This window comes from Bos mutus, chromosome 9 (genome assembly GCF_027580195.1).
Source record: "Bos mutus isolate GX-2022 chromosome 9, NWIPB_WYAK_1.1, whole genome shotgun sequence".
In the NCBI taxonomy this organism is placed as follows: Eukaryota; Metazoa; Chordata; class Mammalia; order Artiodactyla; family Bovidae; genus Bos; species Bos mutus.
In genome coordinates this window covers 84,562,176-84,582,192 of record NC_091625.1, presented here as the reverse complement: position 1 = coordinate 84,582,192, position 20,017 = coordinate 84,562,176, and the positions used below count along the sequence as shown (strand labels likewise).

The following is a 20,017-nucleotide window of genomic DNA, read 5'->3' as shown; positions in this document are numbered from 1 at the left end:
TACTTTGGGTTTAACTTGCTCTTCTTTTTCAGTTTCTTAAGGTGGAAGCTGAAGTCACTGATTTGATGACAACTTCTTTTCGCAGAGTCAGACATGACAGAGCATACATGTCATGTCTTTTCGAATACAGATGTTTTAGTGCTATAAATTTTTCAAGTATAAACACTCAATTGTTTTTCTCTATTGCTATGCTTTCAAGTTAATCTTTTCTTTTCTAATGTCTAATCTGATGTTAATTCCATCTAGTATATTTTTCATCTCTAACACTGCAGATTTTCATCTCTAGAAGTTCAATTTTGGTCTTTATATCTTCTATGTTCCTACTTAACTTTTAAGTATACATGCTTAGGCGCTCAGTTGTGTCCAACTCTTTGTAACCCCATGGACTAGAGCCTACCAGGCTCCTCTGTCCCTGGGGATTCTCCAGGCAAGAATACTGGAATGGGTTGCCATGCCCTCCTCCAGGGGATCTTTCCAATCCAGGGATTGAACCCAGGTCTCCTGCATTGCAGGTGGATTCCTGAGCCACCAAGGAAGCCCAAGAATACTGGAGTAGACAGCATATTCCTTCTCCAGGGGCTCTCTCCGACCCAGAAATCGAACTGGGGTCTCCTGCATTGCAGGTGGATTCTTTATCAGTTGAGCTACCAGAATACAGTTCTAATTGTAATACAGTTATAACTGTAATTTTGTTTCACTCTCAAGGTTTATAATATCAGGAGTATGTTTCTAGTATAGAAATAATACTACTGAAATGTGAGAGCACGTACTTTCTACTGAGCACTGTGCTAGTAAGAACTTTATGTGTACTGTCTCCTTTAATTTATAACAGATCCTATGACATTAGATATTATTTTTATCCTCATTTTAAATATAATGAAGTTCAGACATACTAACTTGTCTAAGGTCACATAATTGTGTTACTAGCAAAGCTAGGACTTAAATTCATTCTTCTTGACTCCAAAGCTCATATTCTAAAAATAAGTCACAAATTTAAATATATAAACCAGTAAAATATGGCTAATTAACTAAAAACTTTCACAATAAAGTTCCCTTAGATAATGGTTTCTCTAAATATCAATGAATATTTTAGCTCTAATATTTAAAGAGCACTTTTATTTAAAAAGTTCAAGCTAAACTGATCATTTCTAATAAATATACAAGCACATAAAGCACTCAATACTTTTAAAAGACACAGTTTTATAAAGATTTTGTAATCTCTCACAAATAGATCAACAAAAATATTTAGAGGAAAATTATCAAATCTTATTTTTTCTGATAATGTGTATATATCCTTTGAATACAGAGTATATGAGAAGGAATGACACAATTTGTCCTAAAATAGATATAATTATTTTCACATCAACTTTTGCCTTTAAAAAGGATTTTTCTTTTGTTTCTATATAATAGATATTTATTCTGTGTGGAGAGTGGCATAAAACGGATGTAGTATTTTGTATTTCTTTGACATCACTGGCGAGAAAAAATATGAATTGATGAGATGGAATCCCTTTTATAACAGGAATCTGATGAAGACACTTTATTACCAGTATCAAAGCATATGCTCTCAAGTTCTCAAGAAAAGCTTTGAATTTTCTCATGGAGTAGAAGGGATGGACAATGTAAGCGACCTTAGAAAATATTTTACCTCTGAAGAAATGCTAGTGATAGTTTTGTTACTTACCTGAAGATTCTCACAGGTTTCTTGACTGTAAGTGAGTCTCTGGATTTCTGTAGGTGAGACAAGATACAAGGCTTGTCCGTTGTTGGTGAAGCAGAACGTTCTGGCTATCCGCATGTTGGTAAGGGGCAAGTAATACACATCCAGCAGAGGCCTTAAGCTCGGCAAACTTGAGAATACAATGGAGACTTATTAACAGACAGGAAGGCTTTAGTCTTGAACAAATACTACAGGAAGTAAAAATGGCAGGGACCTTCTAAACCTCATGATTAAGTGTACCTGAGCGGGAGATAAAACTGATTTCTTTTCCTCATGTACTTGTTTACTAGTAACTGAATGAAAATAAATTCTCTGTGTATATGACTGTAAGCAAATTAAAAGCACTTCTCCAAATACAATTCTGCAATATTATGTTCTGACGGGAGGAAATGCTATATTTGTGTTTAAAACACAAACAAACAAAAGCCTCTTACCTAAAAGTCATGATGTGTCCATTGGCACAGAAGCAGGCAAGGCAGATGCTGTTACTTAACGATACGATGTCTCCACGAAGCACAAATGAGGTCTCTGTGATGTTCTGCTTGTAAGCACAGTTCTGGCTTGGCAATGAGATCACTTTTGCTTGCTTTTCAGAACATATTACTGCATACTGGTTTTCACTGATTTCCTGAGAAGACGAGGGCGATACAGAGACAGGCCTTCTTTTCTTCAATTTCTCTTTTTCATCCTTTTCTTCAGGGACATTGTGTTCTTTCCAGGGTTCGTGTGCAGGTGGCACTAAGCAGCCTGTGGAATCCAGGAACGCCATTCTCAGGATCGCCCCTTTTAACCGCAATATAGTACCTAAAATTGTAATTTCAGTAAACAAAAAGTATTTTAGTCCAGACAGTAAATACGTTTATTTCAACTCTGACACACACTAGACACTCAAAAATATGCAGAATATATACTGAACCAAAATTGTATACTGGCTCGCTGACAGGATTCAAACCTCAAGCATGGTATCTCAATCTGGAAAAAGATCTCAATAAGTGTTACCAAACTGATAAATGCTGGGATGTCTAGAACTAGGTCTCACACCCACACCTGCCGAGTGTACTGTCGTTGAGTGTAAGCAGAGGGCACCTAGGGCTGCAAGGTCCAATGTGGCCACCCAGTGCCTAGCCACGTGAACTGCGGCTCGACCACACTGTGGCCCGCTGTAAGAGTGAAACACAGGCTGGATCTGAAGGCTTAGCACAGTGAAATTATAATAAAATAACTCAATAAAATTAAAATACTGATTAATGCTACAATGATTTAGCACTTTGCATAGACTGGGCTAAATGAAATTTGTTATACTAAAATTAATTTCACTTTTTTCTTTTACATTTTAATATGGCTATTAGAAAATTTAAAATACTACATGTACAATATATAAACAAAGAATATACTAGAAAGCAAAATCATGCTTTTCTTCCTCTCATTTTTAATACAGGAAGAGTATAAATTTTTTCTTCTTAAAATTTTTTGTTAAATTACCTTTTCTAATTCTTCAGAGAAGAAATATGATCTTAAGACTTCACACTTAAGAGATTAAAAATAGCTAAGTGTACAAGATTTTAAAAACTTTTCAGTTTTTTCCCTACATATGTACCATCCTTTTGCTTACAGAACATACTATTTCAAGGTATCCTAGAATGAGACAGACAATAGTATTTTGTTTTATTTTCTATGTAGTTATCATTTTAGACATGATCCTAACGTTTAAAAAAATGCAAAACTTGAATGGCTGTATAAGTAAATGATATTCTGGAATCTTAATCCATGTATTCCTTCAATTAAAAGCAAAAGACTGTAACTATCTCCATTCAGAATTCTTAGACTGATTCAAAGATGAAAAGCAAAGGCTTCTATTAAATTATAGTAAAGCAAACTTTCAAGGGTAGTCCAGCAGCAGAGCATACATACCACTCGGAGACACAATCACTGGCTGAAGAAGTCTTTGCTCTCCTCCTGGGGGAAGGTTCAGTGCTATGACAAGCACTGTTCCCAGTGTAGTACCAACCCACAAACACGGGGAAGGGGCTGAATCTGTCTTTCGAGTAAAAGTTTCACAGAAATGAAGAGCAGAGATTGCTTCCCGGGATTCTTTATCAATGCTGGTTACACTTGAGCTCCGTGATCGGCTGAAGGAATTATCTTTTATGTCTGAAATGATTTCAAATGTTGTGAGATTACTCAAGTTATAAAATAATCATGTTTTTAGTTTGGTAAGAGAGTGAAAGTCACTCAGTTGTGTCTGACTCTTTGCGACCCCATTGACCATATGGTACATGGAATTCTCCGGGTCAGAATACGTTCCAACCCAGGGATTGAACCCAAGTCTCCCGCATTGCAGGTGGATTCTTTACCATCTGAACCACCAGGAAGTCCATTTAGTTTGTTTTAAATTTTATCAAATAGTTAATCTGCAAAAAGAGAAAAATCTAAAGCATATTTAATTTTCACTGAAAAGAAAAACAATGTACTTTTATGTTAACAATTTTGCCCATTGCTCATACATAAAACAAAGGGAAAAATCCACACTTGTGAGAACTGAGCTGGGGGCAGCCAGGGGGTTTTTGGATGCATGATCTCTGCAGCTTCGGTGTAGCTCTCTGCTGATATCTTGGCTGCTTTTCCAACTTTAGTCATTACTACCTTTTCTCATGGAGAAGGAAATGGCAACCTGGAGAAGGAAATGGCAACCACTCCAGTATTCCTGCCTGGAGAATCCCATGGACAGAGGAGCCTGGCAGGCTACAGTCCTTGGGGTCGCAAGAGTTGGATACGACTTAGCGACTAAACCACCACCACCACCACCTTTTCTCATGTGCTGCCTCTTCCTTTGGTATAATATAGTTCACGATTAGGCAGTACTAGCAAAGTGGGTATTTTCAATTTCCTAGATTAAAAAAATGCATTTATAAGTACTCTGATTCTACCTTCAAATTTACTGTATGATGGACTTTTTTCTTCAAATCTGTCCATATGAAAGCCTTAATCCATAAAAATTTAGCTTTTATTTTTCTTAAATGCTATTTTAACTGGAATCTACATTCAACTCAGGCATTTTTCATTAACCTGGACAATTAGCACCTGGCTCATTCTTAACTCGATCCCAGGTATATTCAGGGATACTTATAAATTCTACTAATAAACCCTCTCTTGTCTACAGTTACCTTCTTCTCTGTGACCAATCTTAAGTTTGTTTCAAGCTCTGGCCTCTTTTCTCTTGGAATGCATTTCCAAATGCTTCATGAAATTTTTTCCCGTTATGGCTCACTATGCAAAATCAAAACACACCATTTCCCCAAGTCTCTAAATTCTTCTAATGGTACTATTTATATTGACAACAACCCCATTCTCCTCGGGAATAACATTTGACATGAGTCGCATTTTTGGTTTTTCCCTTTCACTTTAACTGTATGTCTCTGATGGGATGACAAGTCCTGCATTATTCTAATATTTCTATCTTCTTCTTTCCATTACCGATCAAGTTCCACGGCCCTATGTTCAGGCCTTTATCACCATTCATCTATAATTCCCAAGAGACCGCCCCACCTTCACTCTGTCATTGTTCGATCACAACTCAAATTTTACAAAGTACACTTTTAATTCTATCACCTCTACCTTAAAAATCCACAGTGATTCCTTTTATAGTTTTACTCAGGTTTATAAAATTGTCCACAAAACATCTTCAGCCTACCATCCTGGCCCCTTCTGCCAGTGCTGCCTTGCTTCAGTTCACTGTGGGAAGTAAACCAAGCTATTCAGTGTTTTCCATACATACTTGGCACTTGCCCATGCTCTTCCTTCTGACTTCCTTCCTTCCTTGCCTTTTCTCTACCTACCCAGATGGTGTTTATTCTCCATCTCAGGTACTGTCATCCTCATGAAGTTTATCCCGATTGCTAAAACCATCTATAGTTTTTCTCTTTTGAATCTTGAGAGCTTTTTATCTCCCCCATGGCACTAATAGCACATTTGTTCTGTACTTATTTCTGACTTGTCTTGGGCCTTGTTCTAACGTGACTGAAAATTTCCTGAGAACAAGGGCTTTCGACTCCCTGCAGAATTTAGCGAAGTGCCTTGCATATGAAAGCAGTAAACTGATACTTGCTGAAGACAGACCCACAGTTCAAAGTTTCTAGAGCAAGGTGTTTCTGCGACACCACTGGGAGACATTAAACTTTCCAGTAGCTTCTACTGTTCACATCTAGTAAGTCATTCCTCAAATTGTATGTTTTCAATGCTACTGTGAAAGAAATGACTTCATAATATTGTGAAAAATGAAAAACATGTTCAAGTCTTGTAAACTGTATTTCATGAATTAAAAAAGGTATTACTGAATCCTATGTACACCTCCACAAAAGCTTCTTATGGTCAAATTTAGATTCATAAGTTAAAAAAAAAATTCTCCCCCCAAATAATTATATACAACATAATTTTGATTATAGTTAGCCTTGAAAACAATAAAGCCACTAGTTATGACAGCAGCATGGATTATTTTTAACTATAGTTTCTAAAAATGCTCTTCTTTTGCCTGAGATTGTGCATCCTGTTACAGATTATGACACAGGAGAAAAGAACTAGTTAATATAAATAAAACAACCTTCAAAAGCGACAGCTCACTATTGGATAAGTGTAATATGGTAGTGATGCCAAATCTTAACTCTTCAGATTTCCACAGTTATTACAGTAAATTAATAGAAATTCAAAATTTATTTTCTTTTGATTAAAATATTTGTTATTTTAATAAAACAGACACATACAAGGTGAACACACATACTGACCTATATTATCAGTTGGGACTTAGTGATATAAATGTAAATCAGTGATATAAGAAAACCTGATATTGTAAATTTCAATAAAAATTAAGCTGCATAAAAGCTTTTTACTGTTATCTATTAAGAATTACAATAGGTGATTCACAACAATCTATAATTCAAATGTTAATTCATAGGCCAACAAAACATTTTCATTTAATAGACTAATTTAATGATATAAAGTTTATAAACTACAACTGCATTTTTATTATATGACTTCTCTATAAAAATTAGGTTATCAAAGAAACTCCTATAGCTAGATCAATATGGGAAAATGAACTGAATCAGAATCAACTTTGAACTTACAGAACTAAGTCGCTTATCTTACGTGTGGAACTGTTTGAAAACAAGTTAGAATCTTAGCAGTTCAGGAACTGTAACCACCACCACACGGCAACACTGGGCCGTTTGCACCTACTGATGACACTTGTTTTTCCCCAGTGGCTCTCAGAAAGTGAAAGTCGCTCAGTCATCAGGCTCTTTGCGACCCCATGGACTATAGTCCATGAAATTCTCTAGGCCAGAATACTGGAGTGGGTAGCCTTTCCCTTCTCCAGGGGATCTACCCAACCCGGAGATCAAACCCATGTCTCCTGCATTGTGGGTGGACTCTTTACCAGCTGAGCCACAAGGGAAGCCTCTGGCCAGTGTAAAATAATTACCAGTTAAGAATCTCTACCAAAAAATAGTTCAGTAGCATGATGACCTTAAAGGGAAATTATTTAGGCAATATAGGTATTGTTTCAATGCATGTATTAAATGAAGTTGCAATTAGCTTAGGGCATTGAAATACATGGGCACACAGTAAAAGATAAGCTGAATAAAGAAAGATAAATCAATAAAAGTAAGGAGCACACACTTTGATTAAAATACTTAAATAGTACCTAAGTGTGAATATTCTTTTAAAATTAAATTGATATCATATTTTATTGATTTTTAAAAAGTACTCCTACATGTGTTTTCTCAGATTTGTAGATACTAAGTGACACAAAATCAGTGTCACAAAACTTAAACTAATAGTATTTAATGTTACTGAAATTCTGGGACTCTCACAGACTGAAGACAACTCTGGATACTCTTGTTGGGAAGAAAAATGCATAAGGTTAGCTTCAGATACACTTGTGTTCAAACTGCATATTTCATTTTTATAGTGAAGGGAACTACCCTCTTCTCAAAACATATTATACTACATTCTAGAACTTTTTCTGGGTCCCTTAACACCAGCGTTACTACAGGGGTCAACCATGCTATCTTTCCTATGTTCAGGAATGGAAATTCTTTCTGATGACAGTGGATGATATTATGCCTACTCGTAATAACACATTTTCTATTACAACTGAGATAAGACCTAAAATCAGTAAGGTGAAATGGACCAACATCTAAGTCTCTATTATACATAAAAAGATAGTCAAGGAATCTAGAGAATTACAAGTGAGAAGACGAGGTGGGTGAGCAAATACACAGGAGCAAGTCTAGTTTCTAAGACAAACATAGGTGAAATCATCCATATGCAGCTACTCAAATAAAAGCAGTAGACATTTCTAAAAGAAATCTGCTTTATATGCACTATGTGAAATCTTCTTTAAATCTTCATTGAAACATCAATTTTCCCTATTCTGGAGTATCAGGAAGCTGTTTTGGAGCTGGATATAAAGCAAAAGGAATATGCTAGATATATTCACTCTGCTTTCCTAATGGATAGGTTGTATATAAAGTACTACAGAGAAACAAATATTCCCCAACTTATTATTATCAAAAAGTAATATTGATTCTTGACATGAGATTCACTGTAATACAGAAAACCAGTCATATATTTTGAAAATATTATTCTCATAAAAATAAGTTAATAAATCATAGTGCTCAAGATGAGTTTTCAGATAGCTAATAGAAATTAATCTAAAAATCACATAAATTTTAATCTTACACTGAATTTTGTTTAGATATAAAGTATGAGAGGATTGAGTAAACAGATTATTTTGGTTTGCTTAAATTTATATTATAATTATCTTATAATATACAGATGGCATCCAAAGGCTATTATTCCTTAAACAGTCATTTTAAACTTAATTTTCAGTGAAAAGCTATTCTATGGTCATTTTAAATTTCCTGACTTTTTGTCTTCCCATTAAAGAGATTTTAACTACTGCATATTTTCATTTATTTTACTTACCTAAGTCAGGCTTTAGATCAGTAGGCAAGCTTAACTTCCTTGACATTTTTGCTGAAAAATAAAATGCACTTTTAAAGTTCTGAAGAATATCTGATTCATTCTTATTTCTATCAATTGTTCTTCAAGATAGGAGTGAATGTTTTTATTACTAAATCTAGAGACTAATTAAAATACGATTAATAATGTTATGGTTGGAAAGTAAATCTTATTTTCAGCTTTTTAAAAAGTTTGTACTTACTTGATATAATATCTTTGAGTGCTTGAAGCTCTCACTTCAAGGAAGCCTTTTAAATTCTGTTAATTATTTCTTAGGCTCGTAGGAAAGGGTTAGGCTTCTTTAAGAGAAGCAGTCATTTCTCAGAAAGATGTTGCAGATAGGGGCAACAGAGGCATAAGACTTAGTCTGCGTATGTGATACAATACAAACTTTCCAGCTCCTCATCTTCACAGCTATTGGGATCATTCTTTTTAAAGTTAGTATCTTGAATATAGGATGAACCTACGTCAAGCTGAAGTATTTGATTACATCACAAAAATATCTGGCTCATCCATTTCTTCATGTATGTTAACATCTCTATTTACATTTTAGTACAAACAAAAAAAAAACAAAACCATGCTCAGTCTAGTGTATTTACAAAAATGTAAACTACAGATATTTCTATTTTGGATTACGATATTTAAAAAGTCTATGTAAAAACCTTACTGGAATTCACTTTCCATCCTCAGTTATTGCCTAAATCTATGAAGTGCTTCAAAGTTAGGAGGTGTTTTACTACATCTATTACGTTAGTGGCAGTGCATGCGTAACAGAACAGTGCTTCCTAAGTGAAATTTTGAATACACATTTGCGTGTTAATACATGAATGTGTATATGGGGTTAAATTTTGGATGGTTAGGAGATATTTAAAAAACAGACCCTGCTAGTCCATAAGGGCGCCATGTAAACAAAGAGAAATCCAGTCATAGCACATAACTTCCACATCTAAAAAAATGACAAATTCATTGTTAGGGAAGAGGCATTAGGCTAAGTGGGAAGGGATAGGGGGAAATCAGGTTTTCATTTCTAAGATTCATTAATCTAATTAGCATCCTTTCAAAAAAACCATAACAAAGTGTCAAATATACGAATCAGTCTTATCCCATTTTGACAGACTTAACCTCGGTTAAAGCATAAAAAGTAATAGAAAACTGAAAAGCCAAATGAAATCTATCATGGTTGATCTCATATAAATGGCATCTGGTCCCATCACTGCATGGCAAATATATGGGGAAACAGTGGAAACAGTGACAGACTTCAGTTTTTTGGGCTCCAAAATCACTGCAGATGGTGACTGCAGCCATGAAATTAAAAGACGCTTGTTCCTTGGAAGAAAAGCTATGACCAACCTAGATAGCATATTAAAAAGTAGAGACATTACTTTGCCAACAAAGGTCCACCTAGTCAAAGCTATGGTTTTTCCACTGGTCATGTATGGATGTAAGAGTTGGACTATAAAGAAAGCTGAGCACCAAAGAATTTATGCTTTTGAACTGTGGTGTTGGAGAACTCTTGAGAGTCCCTTGGACTGCAAGGAGATCCGACCAGTACATCCTAAAGGAAATCAGCCCTGAATATTCATTGGAAGGACTGATGCCGAAGCTGAAACTCCAATACTTTGGCCACCTGATGCAAAGAATTGACTCATTGAAAAGACCCTGATGCTGGGAAAGATTGATGGAGGGAGGAGAAGGGGATGACAGAGGATGAGATGGTTTGATGGCATCACCGATTCAATGGACATGAGTTTGAGTAAACTCCAGGAGCTGGTGATGGACAGGGAGGCCTGGTGTGCTGCAGTCCACGCGGTTGTAAAGAGTCGGACATGAATGAGCAACTAAACTGAAGTCTACCCAACTCAAAACATTTTCTAAAATGCAACATTTAACTTTTGAAAGAAGTTAATCTTTTATTACATATCATAACTACAATGTACACAGACTGATAAATAATATTATATAGTAACTGAAGGAGAAAAACTAGCCTGGTACAGTCTAAAGATATCCTTTCACAATCAGATGTGTATGCCTCTTTAGACCTAACTACTCTGATTCGATTAAGTTATTCTATATCTTTAGGACCAGTGCTTATAAATATTGAATGTGCATATTCATCATCTGGGGAACTTGTTAAATCAGATTCTTGCACTTCTAACAGGCTCCCACGAGATGCTGATGCTCCTGGTCTGTGGAGCATCAAGGTCCCTAGACTACAAGTAACTTAAAGATTAGGAAACAAGACTAATTCATCAAATCCATACGTAGATACAGTAAGTCCACAGCAAACAATTCTTGAATAAGCTTCAAAATCTTGTTTGTAAAACATGAAATGTCAAGTATGGTGGTGAGGATTGGATTTGGAATCAGAACAGATATTACCGTGTATCTAATTCAATGAATTACTAGGTGTGTGACGTTAGGCCAACCACTTTGCCTCTCTAAACCTCAAATTTCACCTGGAAAACAGAGATGGATAATAATGCCAATTTCATAGTTTTGAAGATTATATAAGAAGACATAAGCAAAACATTAAGCGCAATATTTGACACAGTACAGAGCTGATAAACATTAGTTACTATTAATACTAAACAATTGAAATAATTTTCATAAGCTGTAAAATGTTATACAGATGAGCTATTAATATACTTGTAAACAGGCAAATATTTAATTCTACAGTAATTCAACCCCAATTCTACCCCAATTAACTAAAAAAACAAAATGGAAAACAATTTTTAGGACATACAGAATGGCATATACAACTATAAGCTCAACCTTTTTAAAGTTCATTTCAAAAAGTAAATTTAATATATATCTAATTGTAGAAAGAGAAACAATCTGAGTAACCTGTAAGATATTTTTATGAGGAAGGGGAGAGGGGAAGTGGTGGAGGGGGGAAAGATTTAATTCCTCAGCATTTCTTCTTGTATAATTTGCATTCATGTCTTCAGGATCCATAGCCCTTTCTTTTGTAGTCTCCATCTAAACTCATCTGATGAACTGATCATATTTCAGATACTGAATTTTTCCACAGTAGTATTTCAATTTTTTATAAAGTTTTAATTTTATCTGCTGATATTCTCCATCTGTTCACTCACTATGGCCATTTTCCCACTTTAGTACTTGAACATATTACAGCAGCTGCTTTAAAACTCTTGATTGCTAATTTCAACATCTAGGCCATCTTGTGGTCTGTTTCTACTGAATGATTTTTAAAATTCTTGATTATGGGTCATATTGGGTTGGCCAAAAAGTTCGTTTGGATTTTCTCATAAGCACCTACAGAAACCTGAACTTTTTGGCCAGCCCAATATTTCTTGTGATTTTGAATCTTTGTTTCACATGCCTAGGACCTTTTGATTGAATGTGGACATAAGTTTTGACTGAATAGTGGACAATATGTTGAAGTTGAGTATGGATTATATCATCAACCTTAACAGGTGTTGAGTTTTAGTCTGTCATGCAGTTAAATTCCTGGTGGATCCTTCTGATCACTCTTGGTTTTATTCTTTATTAGGGTGGGTCTATATCAGCTAGAACTTTGTTTTAGGGTATGGCTTTCACGCTAAGAAGTGATCCTTACTCTTAATAAGTGGCCTTTCTGGGATTTCAATAGAATGACTGAGGTGCTCAGCAAGGTTTCACTACATCTACTCCTAGCACCACATGACTTCTCATGTCACTGGGCAGCTCTCAGCCTCAGAGCAGGCGCCTGAGGTCTGGTGGTGGAGTCTTGACCAGCTCATATGTGACCCAGGCCGAAGGCAGGGACCTACACTGAACCTACACACAAGACTTCTAGGAATGCCCCTTAGCAGTTCCTTTCTCTCCGGTGCCCACCCTCACAAGTTCAAGTCACTTTAGCAGCCCAGAACTTCCATTTCTTCCTCCTTAGCTTAATGAGGCTACAATTCCACTTGAGTTCAAATCACTCTGCAGGGCAACAGCAAAGTACTCTCCAGTCAGAGAGAGGTGGGGCATAAAGCAACTGCAGAATTTATCCAGCACTTCCTGAAGATTATATTTTTACTTCTCAGGAGTCTCAGAAGCACTTGCCAACACAGTTATCTTGTCAGTTGATTTCATCACTCTGGAAAAGAAACTTCTGTCCATGCTTTGAAGTTATCCAGCTTCCAATGAGGTCTTCAAACTGAAAACATTATCATCTGAATGAGTTCCTGGAAGGCAAACTATCTGTTTTTCTCTTCTTCATTTGTGTATTCTTCAACTCTTGCCCCTGTAACCCCCTACCTTTCTTGTTTTGAAATTCTTTGTCACTCAAAGCTATAAAATAGCTCTCATTTTCTATGCCTTTGTCCACAGTAGAAACAACGAAATGACAGTAAAAAAGTTTATTAAATTTGGAGAAAACTGCAGTCAGAGATATATCTCAGCAGGCTGCTAACCCGAGTCTCTGCTCTTTTTATAAATCTGAATGAGAATATCAAACTGGCTGGCTGAATAAGCAGTAAAGAGCTGCATTTGCTTGGAAAGAATAATGAAGTTATACTTGATCACAATAATCAAGTCTGCAATAGTGGTTTCAATACCAATGAAAGATGTGTGATGTTTAAGAAAAGCAAATCCTGAGGAAAGGGGACTGGCTAAACCATTATACTAGAGATGACAGCTCTGTCATGGTTGATGCTTTTTAGTTCTTTGCAAGAAAAGTTTCTCTGTTACAGAGATTCCTACTGTTTCTCTGAATTTAAACAGATGCTTTGTAATTTTCCTTTAGCTTCTCTACCCACTGTGTTTCACATCTTATTTTTCTAAGGACGATTCCTTAAAGGAAAACAGAACTGCAACTTCTGCTTTTTAGAATGTGGCTTTTATATTAAACAATGTACCCACAATACAAGGTAAAATGACTTTTTCTTATCACACTATGAAGAAGATGCCAAAAAAGCAAATGGATCTTTATTATCGAGAAAGGTTCAATAGTTAGAATACAGTGGCAAGATAACTTTTCTCACTGGCAGAGATCCAATGCAACTCTTTTCAAGGATAATGTTAAAATGTATGCATATAAAATAAGAGCAATAAGAACTTAAAAAAGAAAAAGACTAAAAATCAGCTTATAGGTTAGGGCAAGTGATCCCAGGGGGAAAGTGGGACCAAGAAGTAGAAACTCCTATCACACGTTATTTTAATAGCTATTGGAACTAATAATATCAATTTCTACCTCCCATGCTAGAATATAAATTCTGTTAATTTGGGAGCAATTTATTTTGCAAAATACTGCATCCATGTATATGTGTCTAACTCTTAGTATGCATGTTCATTAAACATAATGAAAGAAAATATAAATAAACAAAAGCTGTCATTGGAATTTTTAGAAAGAAGCTGAATTTCTTCACAAGTGAAATCAAATAAAGAGAAAAAGAGGACAAATTAAATATAAGCTTGTTAATCAAAAAGACAACTTTTGGAAATACAAGACACCTATCCATTACCTAAAATGAAGGAGAAATTTTAAAGAGATACTAATACCTGCCTGGTAAAGACCTGGCTATTACAAGCTCTCTTAATTCTTGAACTCCTAGAGCTTTTGTCTTCAATATTTTCCCCATCTCTATGTACGTTTCACAAATTCATAAAATATAACATCTAGGATATCATCATAAAAGACATCTCATAGCATTTCCTAGAGAAGGCATTAAACAAACTTAACATAGTTAAGTGCCACAGGCTGAACTGTTCCCCCAAATTGGTATGCCGAAGCCTTAAGCATCACTTAGGGCTTCAGAATGTGACCTATGTGGAGACAGGACCTTTAAAGAGGTGATTGAGTTGAAATGAGGCCACTAAGTGGGTAGATCAGTCCAATCTGATTGGCACATATAAGAAGAAATCCGGACACACAGACACACCAGGGGTGCATGTGCCTAGAAGACAGACTATGTGAAAACACAGCAAGAAAGCAGTCAAGGACAGAGGAGAAAACAAAAACACACAAAAACCAAAAACATGTCACTCCTTTGATCTTGGAATTCTAGCCTCCAGAACCATTCTAGAGAAAGTAAATTTCTGTTGTTTAAGCCACTTAGTTTGTGGTATTTTCCTATGGCAACTCTACAAAATAAATATAATAAGTAGTGACATAAACTAGATGGCCACATTAATATTAATAGTTCTGGTCAAACAATAGTTGACAAAAATACTTCAATAATGTAACTTTAGTTTGGACTAATTTTCTTTATGTTAGGAAGCAAACAGCAAGTTATTTCTAGAAAGATCACTGTATAGCCTTTGAATGTTAAAAAAAGATGATTCTATAGAGACGCATATACAGTAAGTACTGGTATATAAGACACAGACTTTGCTGAGCAGATTTTATTATGCAATTTGACAGAAAATACAGTCAGAAACAGAATTAGAGTTTGAACATATGATATGCCCAAATCCTCAGACTTTAGTCATCCTGAAAAAGAAAAAGAAATTCATTTAGAGGAACTCTGATTTATACAGTGGTTTTAAAGTACCTGTCTGTGAAATTTAGTTCTTGGCCAAGTAAGGGTAGTATTAATATTACATAATAATCTTTTTTCCAAGTAGAAAATATTCAAGTTACCTGTAAAAGGGGTTTTATTGAATACTTGACTCATCTTCTCTTTCAAGACAAGCTTCTGTTCTTTCAATGGCCATATTGAGGATTAAATATAAAGATGAACTTCTATAGATGTAGCAGCCGCATTTTGGGATGAATATTGGGGGATATAAACTAGAAATATCAGTACTACTTTGTTTTATAATAAATTAGAATAATTTTAAAACTTAAAATTCTTAGAACAAAATAAAAAAATTAAAATTGTAAACAAAAAACAAACCTTAATTACATACATATCTTTTCAAATTCATATAGAAAATTCCAAACAAACCTCTGAGAAATTGTTTTTCAAATTGTAAACATAAATGAATTTGGAAGAGAGCACAAAAAGAGGCCACACATTATGAAAGCAGAGACATGCTGTAGTATAGGATCAAGAAACTGGGATTCTGACCTTGACTAAGTCATTACCATGTGCTATCACTTTGGATATGCATTTGACTTCTTTGAGGCTCAAGTTCTTTTCTTGAAAACTAAAAGGGCTGAGTTGCTTTAAAATGTAGGATTTAATGAGTCAGTGATTTAAAATATGATTCAGAACAGATTTAAGTCTGTTAGAACACTTAAATATAAAAAAGGAGTAACTGGGACCCATGTGGTGGCAGAGTGGTAAAGAATCCATCTGCCAGTGCAGGGGATGCAAGAGACGTGGGTTCGATCCTGGGTTGGGAAGATCCCCTGGAGGTGGAAATGGCCACCCACTCCAGTGTTCTTGCCTGGAGAATCCCATGCATAGCGGAGGAGCCTGGGGGCTACAGTCCATGGGGTTGCAAGGAGTGACATGACTGAGCAACTCAGCATGTACACGTGTATAGGAGAACTCATGAAAACAGCACCTGGGCATTATTTTCATTTGAATTGACTTCAAAACTTACTTCAGTTTTTGCTAGGCAAGAAAACCAATCATTCCCAAAGTAACAGCTAATTCAGAAATTTGAGAAATTAAAAAGGGCTCTGCAGGTATTATCTTTCTTATAATTAACAAATACCATATGACAAACGCCTAGTGTAATATGTAGAACTTAGGGGTGCTCATTACATAGAGCTATTACTCCTGCTTGTTTTGGCACAGCACTAATTAAGTGACCTTATTTCCTGACTCTTTATTCTTTAATCTCCAATATTACTTCCTCCTTACACTTTCATTCCTTCTGTATGGATATTAGTAATAACATGGGACATTGGCAGGATAAGAGACTACAGAATAGAGCTAGGTATCTACTTTCTGAATAAAGTACCCATAATGAGAGAGAATAATCTTTAGAGAAGTTTAATCAAAATCTACCAAAGAATGCTAACATCTGGACCATATTTTATTCACAAGTACATCATGAAAAATTTGTTTAATACTTTAACAAACATACATATTTTAGGACTATTTTTATATAAACTTAGAATAACAAAAAGCTTTATATATTTCTGAAATTTTATAAAATATAAATAATGAATAAAAAATTGATAACCAATCTTATTTTCAAAATGATTTACAGAAATTGCTAACTATGGGAAAATTATTGATTTTTAAAATTCTGGCCATTAAGATTTTTAGTAACAAAAATTAATCATAAAGTATGAACAGGCCAAACAAATCCCTATATGCACAGGGATGCTACAGTTGCATTATACAGTACACTCTGCTGTATTTTTACTGTTAATTCACAATACTACAGTTATGTCTTTTTAGGCTGTTATTCTTATGCATGAACAATGACCTCACTGTCAGTGTCATTTACCTGAGCTAACTGTCAGTTAGGAAACAGTGAAGCCAGGCTTCAGATGGACAGGTCAGGGAACTCTACTGTTGACTCCTGTTACTTTCACTTGAGTCTGCTCTTTGAGAAAGGTAGACTTCCAGGCATTGTATATTATAGTTGGGTGATGGGTACCATGATGGCACCCATGAGCTGGAGCTTAGACAGGGTTTGATATGAGCCATGTTTTTACTTTTCCAGGTTACCATGTAGATAGAACAGAGTCATAACCAGATGATCTAGTTGTAAGTCATATGACAGATTTGTCTTTGAATCCTTACAGGCTTCAGTAAATTTTCTTAAGAGGTAATACAGTACAGTGTGGAAGAGGACAAAGAGTGGAGTTGGACAAGCTCAGTATAAATCGTGGCTCTGACGTGTGCTAGCTGTGTAACCAACAGATATTGTGTATACCCTTTGACAGTGCTGTCATACTGAAAACAGGGAAATAACAATGAGTAGCTAACTGAAGTTACTGAGTGGATTAAATAAGAAAATGAAGAAGAAATGGAGAAGTACGTTTTTCCTTCTGTATCACCTGGGATATATGTTGGAAATATAAAAATATCAGTTACAAAGTAAGTCACAGGAATGTACGGTATAGCACAGGGAACATAGTCACAAATACTGTAATAACTCTGTATGGTGGGTAATTATAAAAATGTTGAATCTTGTATTCAACATTGTATATATAAAACTAATCTAATAGTTTAAGTCAATTATATGTCAATAGAAAATACTAAAAGATTCCAACTGAAAACAAATACAGACATATATAAACCACAGCTGCAACTGTGGTTTCTGGAAGTGAAAAACTAACATAAGTTTGAAAAGTTGAAGAAAGTTAACATGTCTCCCCAAAAATATAGCTATAGAAACCAGCATGACAAAAAAACTTGTTGATAACATTCTTGCTTTTTTTTTTTATGCTACCAAAGAACTATCCTTCCAATAATATTCTCAATTCTAAGAAATTAATTGAAGTCTTTCAAATAATCACATTCAGATAGATATTCAATGTTATATATTCATTACACAGAAAAAAAATGAAAATTAAGTCAATATATTTAACAAAGCAATATAACCCTAGGATCAAAAATCAAACAGATAAATTATTCAAAAATTTTAATTATATACAAAGTAACTTTCACACAAGGCAAAATTCTTAAGTAATTAAACTCTGCAAGTTCTTTGATAAATTATACATACAAAGTCCCTTCAAATTTTTCAAATTATATGAAAGTAAAAGAACCTCTAAAGTACTATTAAGATAGTATATACTAAAAAGGAAATTTGTTGAAAAAGAATTATGCAACAGTGCTCGTAGCTAACGAAAGTGATTGAAATATTACCAGATGATTCACTAAGGTACCACAAATACAAAGAAGTGAACAATTGATTCTCCATAAATGAAGAGCCCTTTGCCCAAGAATAAATCGCCTTATTCAAAAAATGACCAGAGGTGCTAAAAGTCAGCCAATGTTAATATGACTCAACAGGGTTCAATTTACAACAGACAGACAACATGGTGCTATTTCTAAGAGTTTTTGAAATTTAATTTTACTACATATTAAGCTTTGAGTTGAAAAAAAGTAAATCTATCCCAGCTACCTAGAAATTCATCTAATTTAATACAATTCAATGAATATATGGAGGGAGTTTGAGGGGAAATAAATAATAATAAAATAAAAAATTTGGACTTAAATCAAAGATTAAATGTATTCTCTTTTAGTAAAATGGTGTTTCTCTGGCTTTTAAAAATCTTCAGACAAAATTCAAACTTTTATGACTAAAAAATCCTATTTGGGTTATATCCCTAAATTTAACTATGACTTTTATCCCCCAACATGAAATTTTGAAAATCTTGGCCTGAGTAATTAATTTCAAAGTACCACTCATTTTTACTTGGGGGGCAAGAGTCCTAGAAAATTCCTGTTTAACTCAAGGGTAGTACAGATTATAGCCTAAAAGTCAATCTTTCAAAGAACCATTTCCTTGAAATCTGGAGTCTTAATAATGTGAGGTTAGACCAAAGGCAGGAAAAATACATTAAAAAAATTCACAACCTTGGAGTAAAAAATTGTACTACTTTTGTCATAAATTGAACCCTGCTTTATTTTAAAATAAGCAAAAATAAAAATTAATAGAGCAATTCACACGGTTAAGTCAGAGGAAGAACTGCAACCCCAATTTAACTGATTTTTAATAATTACTGTCCCAATGAGTTTAGAAGAAACACAGCCCAAGAGATTATCATTTAGCATAGGAATAAAAAATTAATATATACAAAATGCAATGCATTAGATAATTTTCTGATGCTGCGTTAGCATTGCATATAGCAAGGATTAGAAACAAAATAGAAATGTCTATTTCCTACCTATATCACTGGCTACCATCTTGGAAAACTTTCTGCTTTTGATCTTCACTGAAAATAATATTTTGATATAAAATGTCAAAATCTATTCAAGGTAAACTAAATGAATTAAATGTAATTAAAAGAAAATACTTTAAAGATACTATACCCTTTTCTATAAAATTATTCATTTTTTGTTCATCATCTGAATTGTGGGGTGATGGAGAACCTACACAAATGAAGACAATGGAAGGAACAGGCATAGATCAGTCACAAACACTGAGTTGTAACAGGGAAAAGTACAAACAAAGTAATCTGGTAACCCCTAGGATAAGTTCCCACACTACTGGCCACAAGAAAATATCGTGTATATAGTTAATAAAAATTCATATAATATTAAGTAGCAACAGCAATCAGTAATACATTATCTTTCGTGGCAGACCACTCTCTAGTATATGTATTAACTCTAACCTATAATAATTTTTCCATAAGATACAAGTATTTGGCAAAGTCTTCATATATATTGTTAACTTAGAGAATAGATAAATAAAACATAAGAAGCTAACTGT

The 20,017-nt window shown here is 34.6% G+C and overlaps 1 protein-coding gene across 5 annotated transcripts in view; it reads right to left on the bottom strand.

Annotated features, from left to right (window-relative positions):
* Positions 1–20,017, bottom strand: part of STXBP5 (syntaxin binding protein 5) — a 157,146-nt gene that overhangs the window by 15,639 nt on the left and 121,490 nt on the right. For 3 of the 5 annotated variants that reach the window (XM_005894662.3, XM_070376830.1, XM_070376832.1), the window contains 6 exons: positions 19,618–19,677; positions 19,473–19,520; positions 8,702–8,752; positions 3,632–3,871; positions 2,155–2,524; positions 1,685–1,850 (listed from right to left, as the gene is read on the bottom strand). In XM_005894662.3, the coding sequence (XP_005894724.1) occupies positions 1,685–1,850; positions 2,155–2,524; positions 3,632–3,871; positions 8,702–8,752; positions 19,473–19,520; positions 19,618–19,677 (935 nt within the window). The remainder of the gene's footprint in view (positions 1–1,684; positions 1,851–2,154; positions 2,525–3,631; positions 3,872–8,701; positions 8,753–19,472; positions 19,521–19,617; positions 19,678–20,017) is intronic. The other 2 variants (XM_005894663.3, XM_070376831.1) reach the window with 1 other exon arrangement.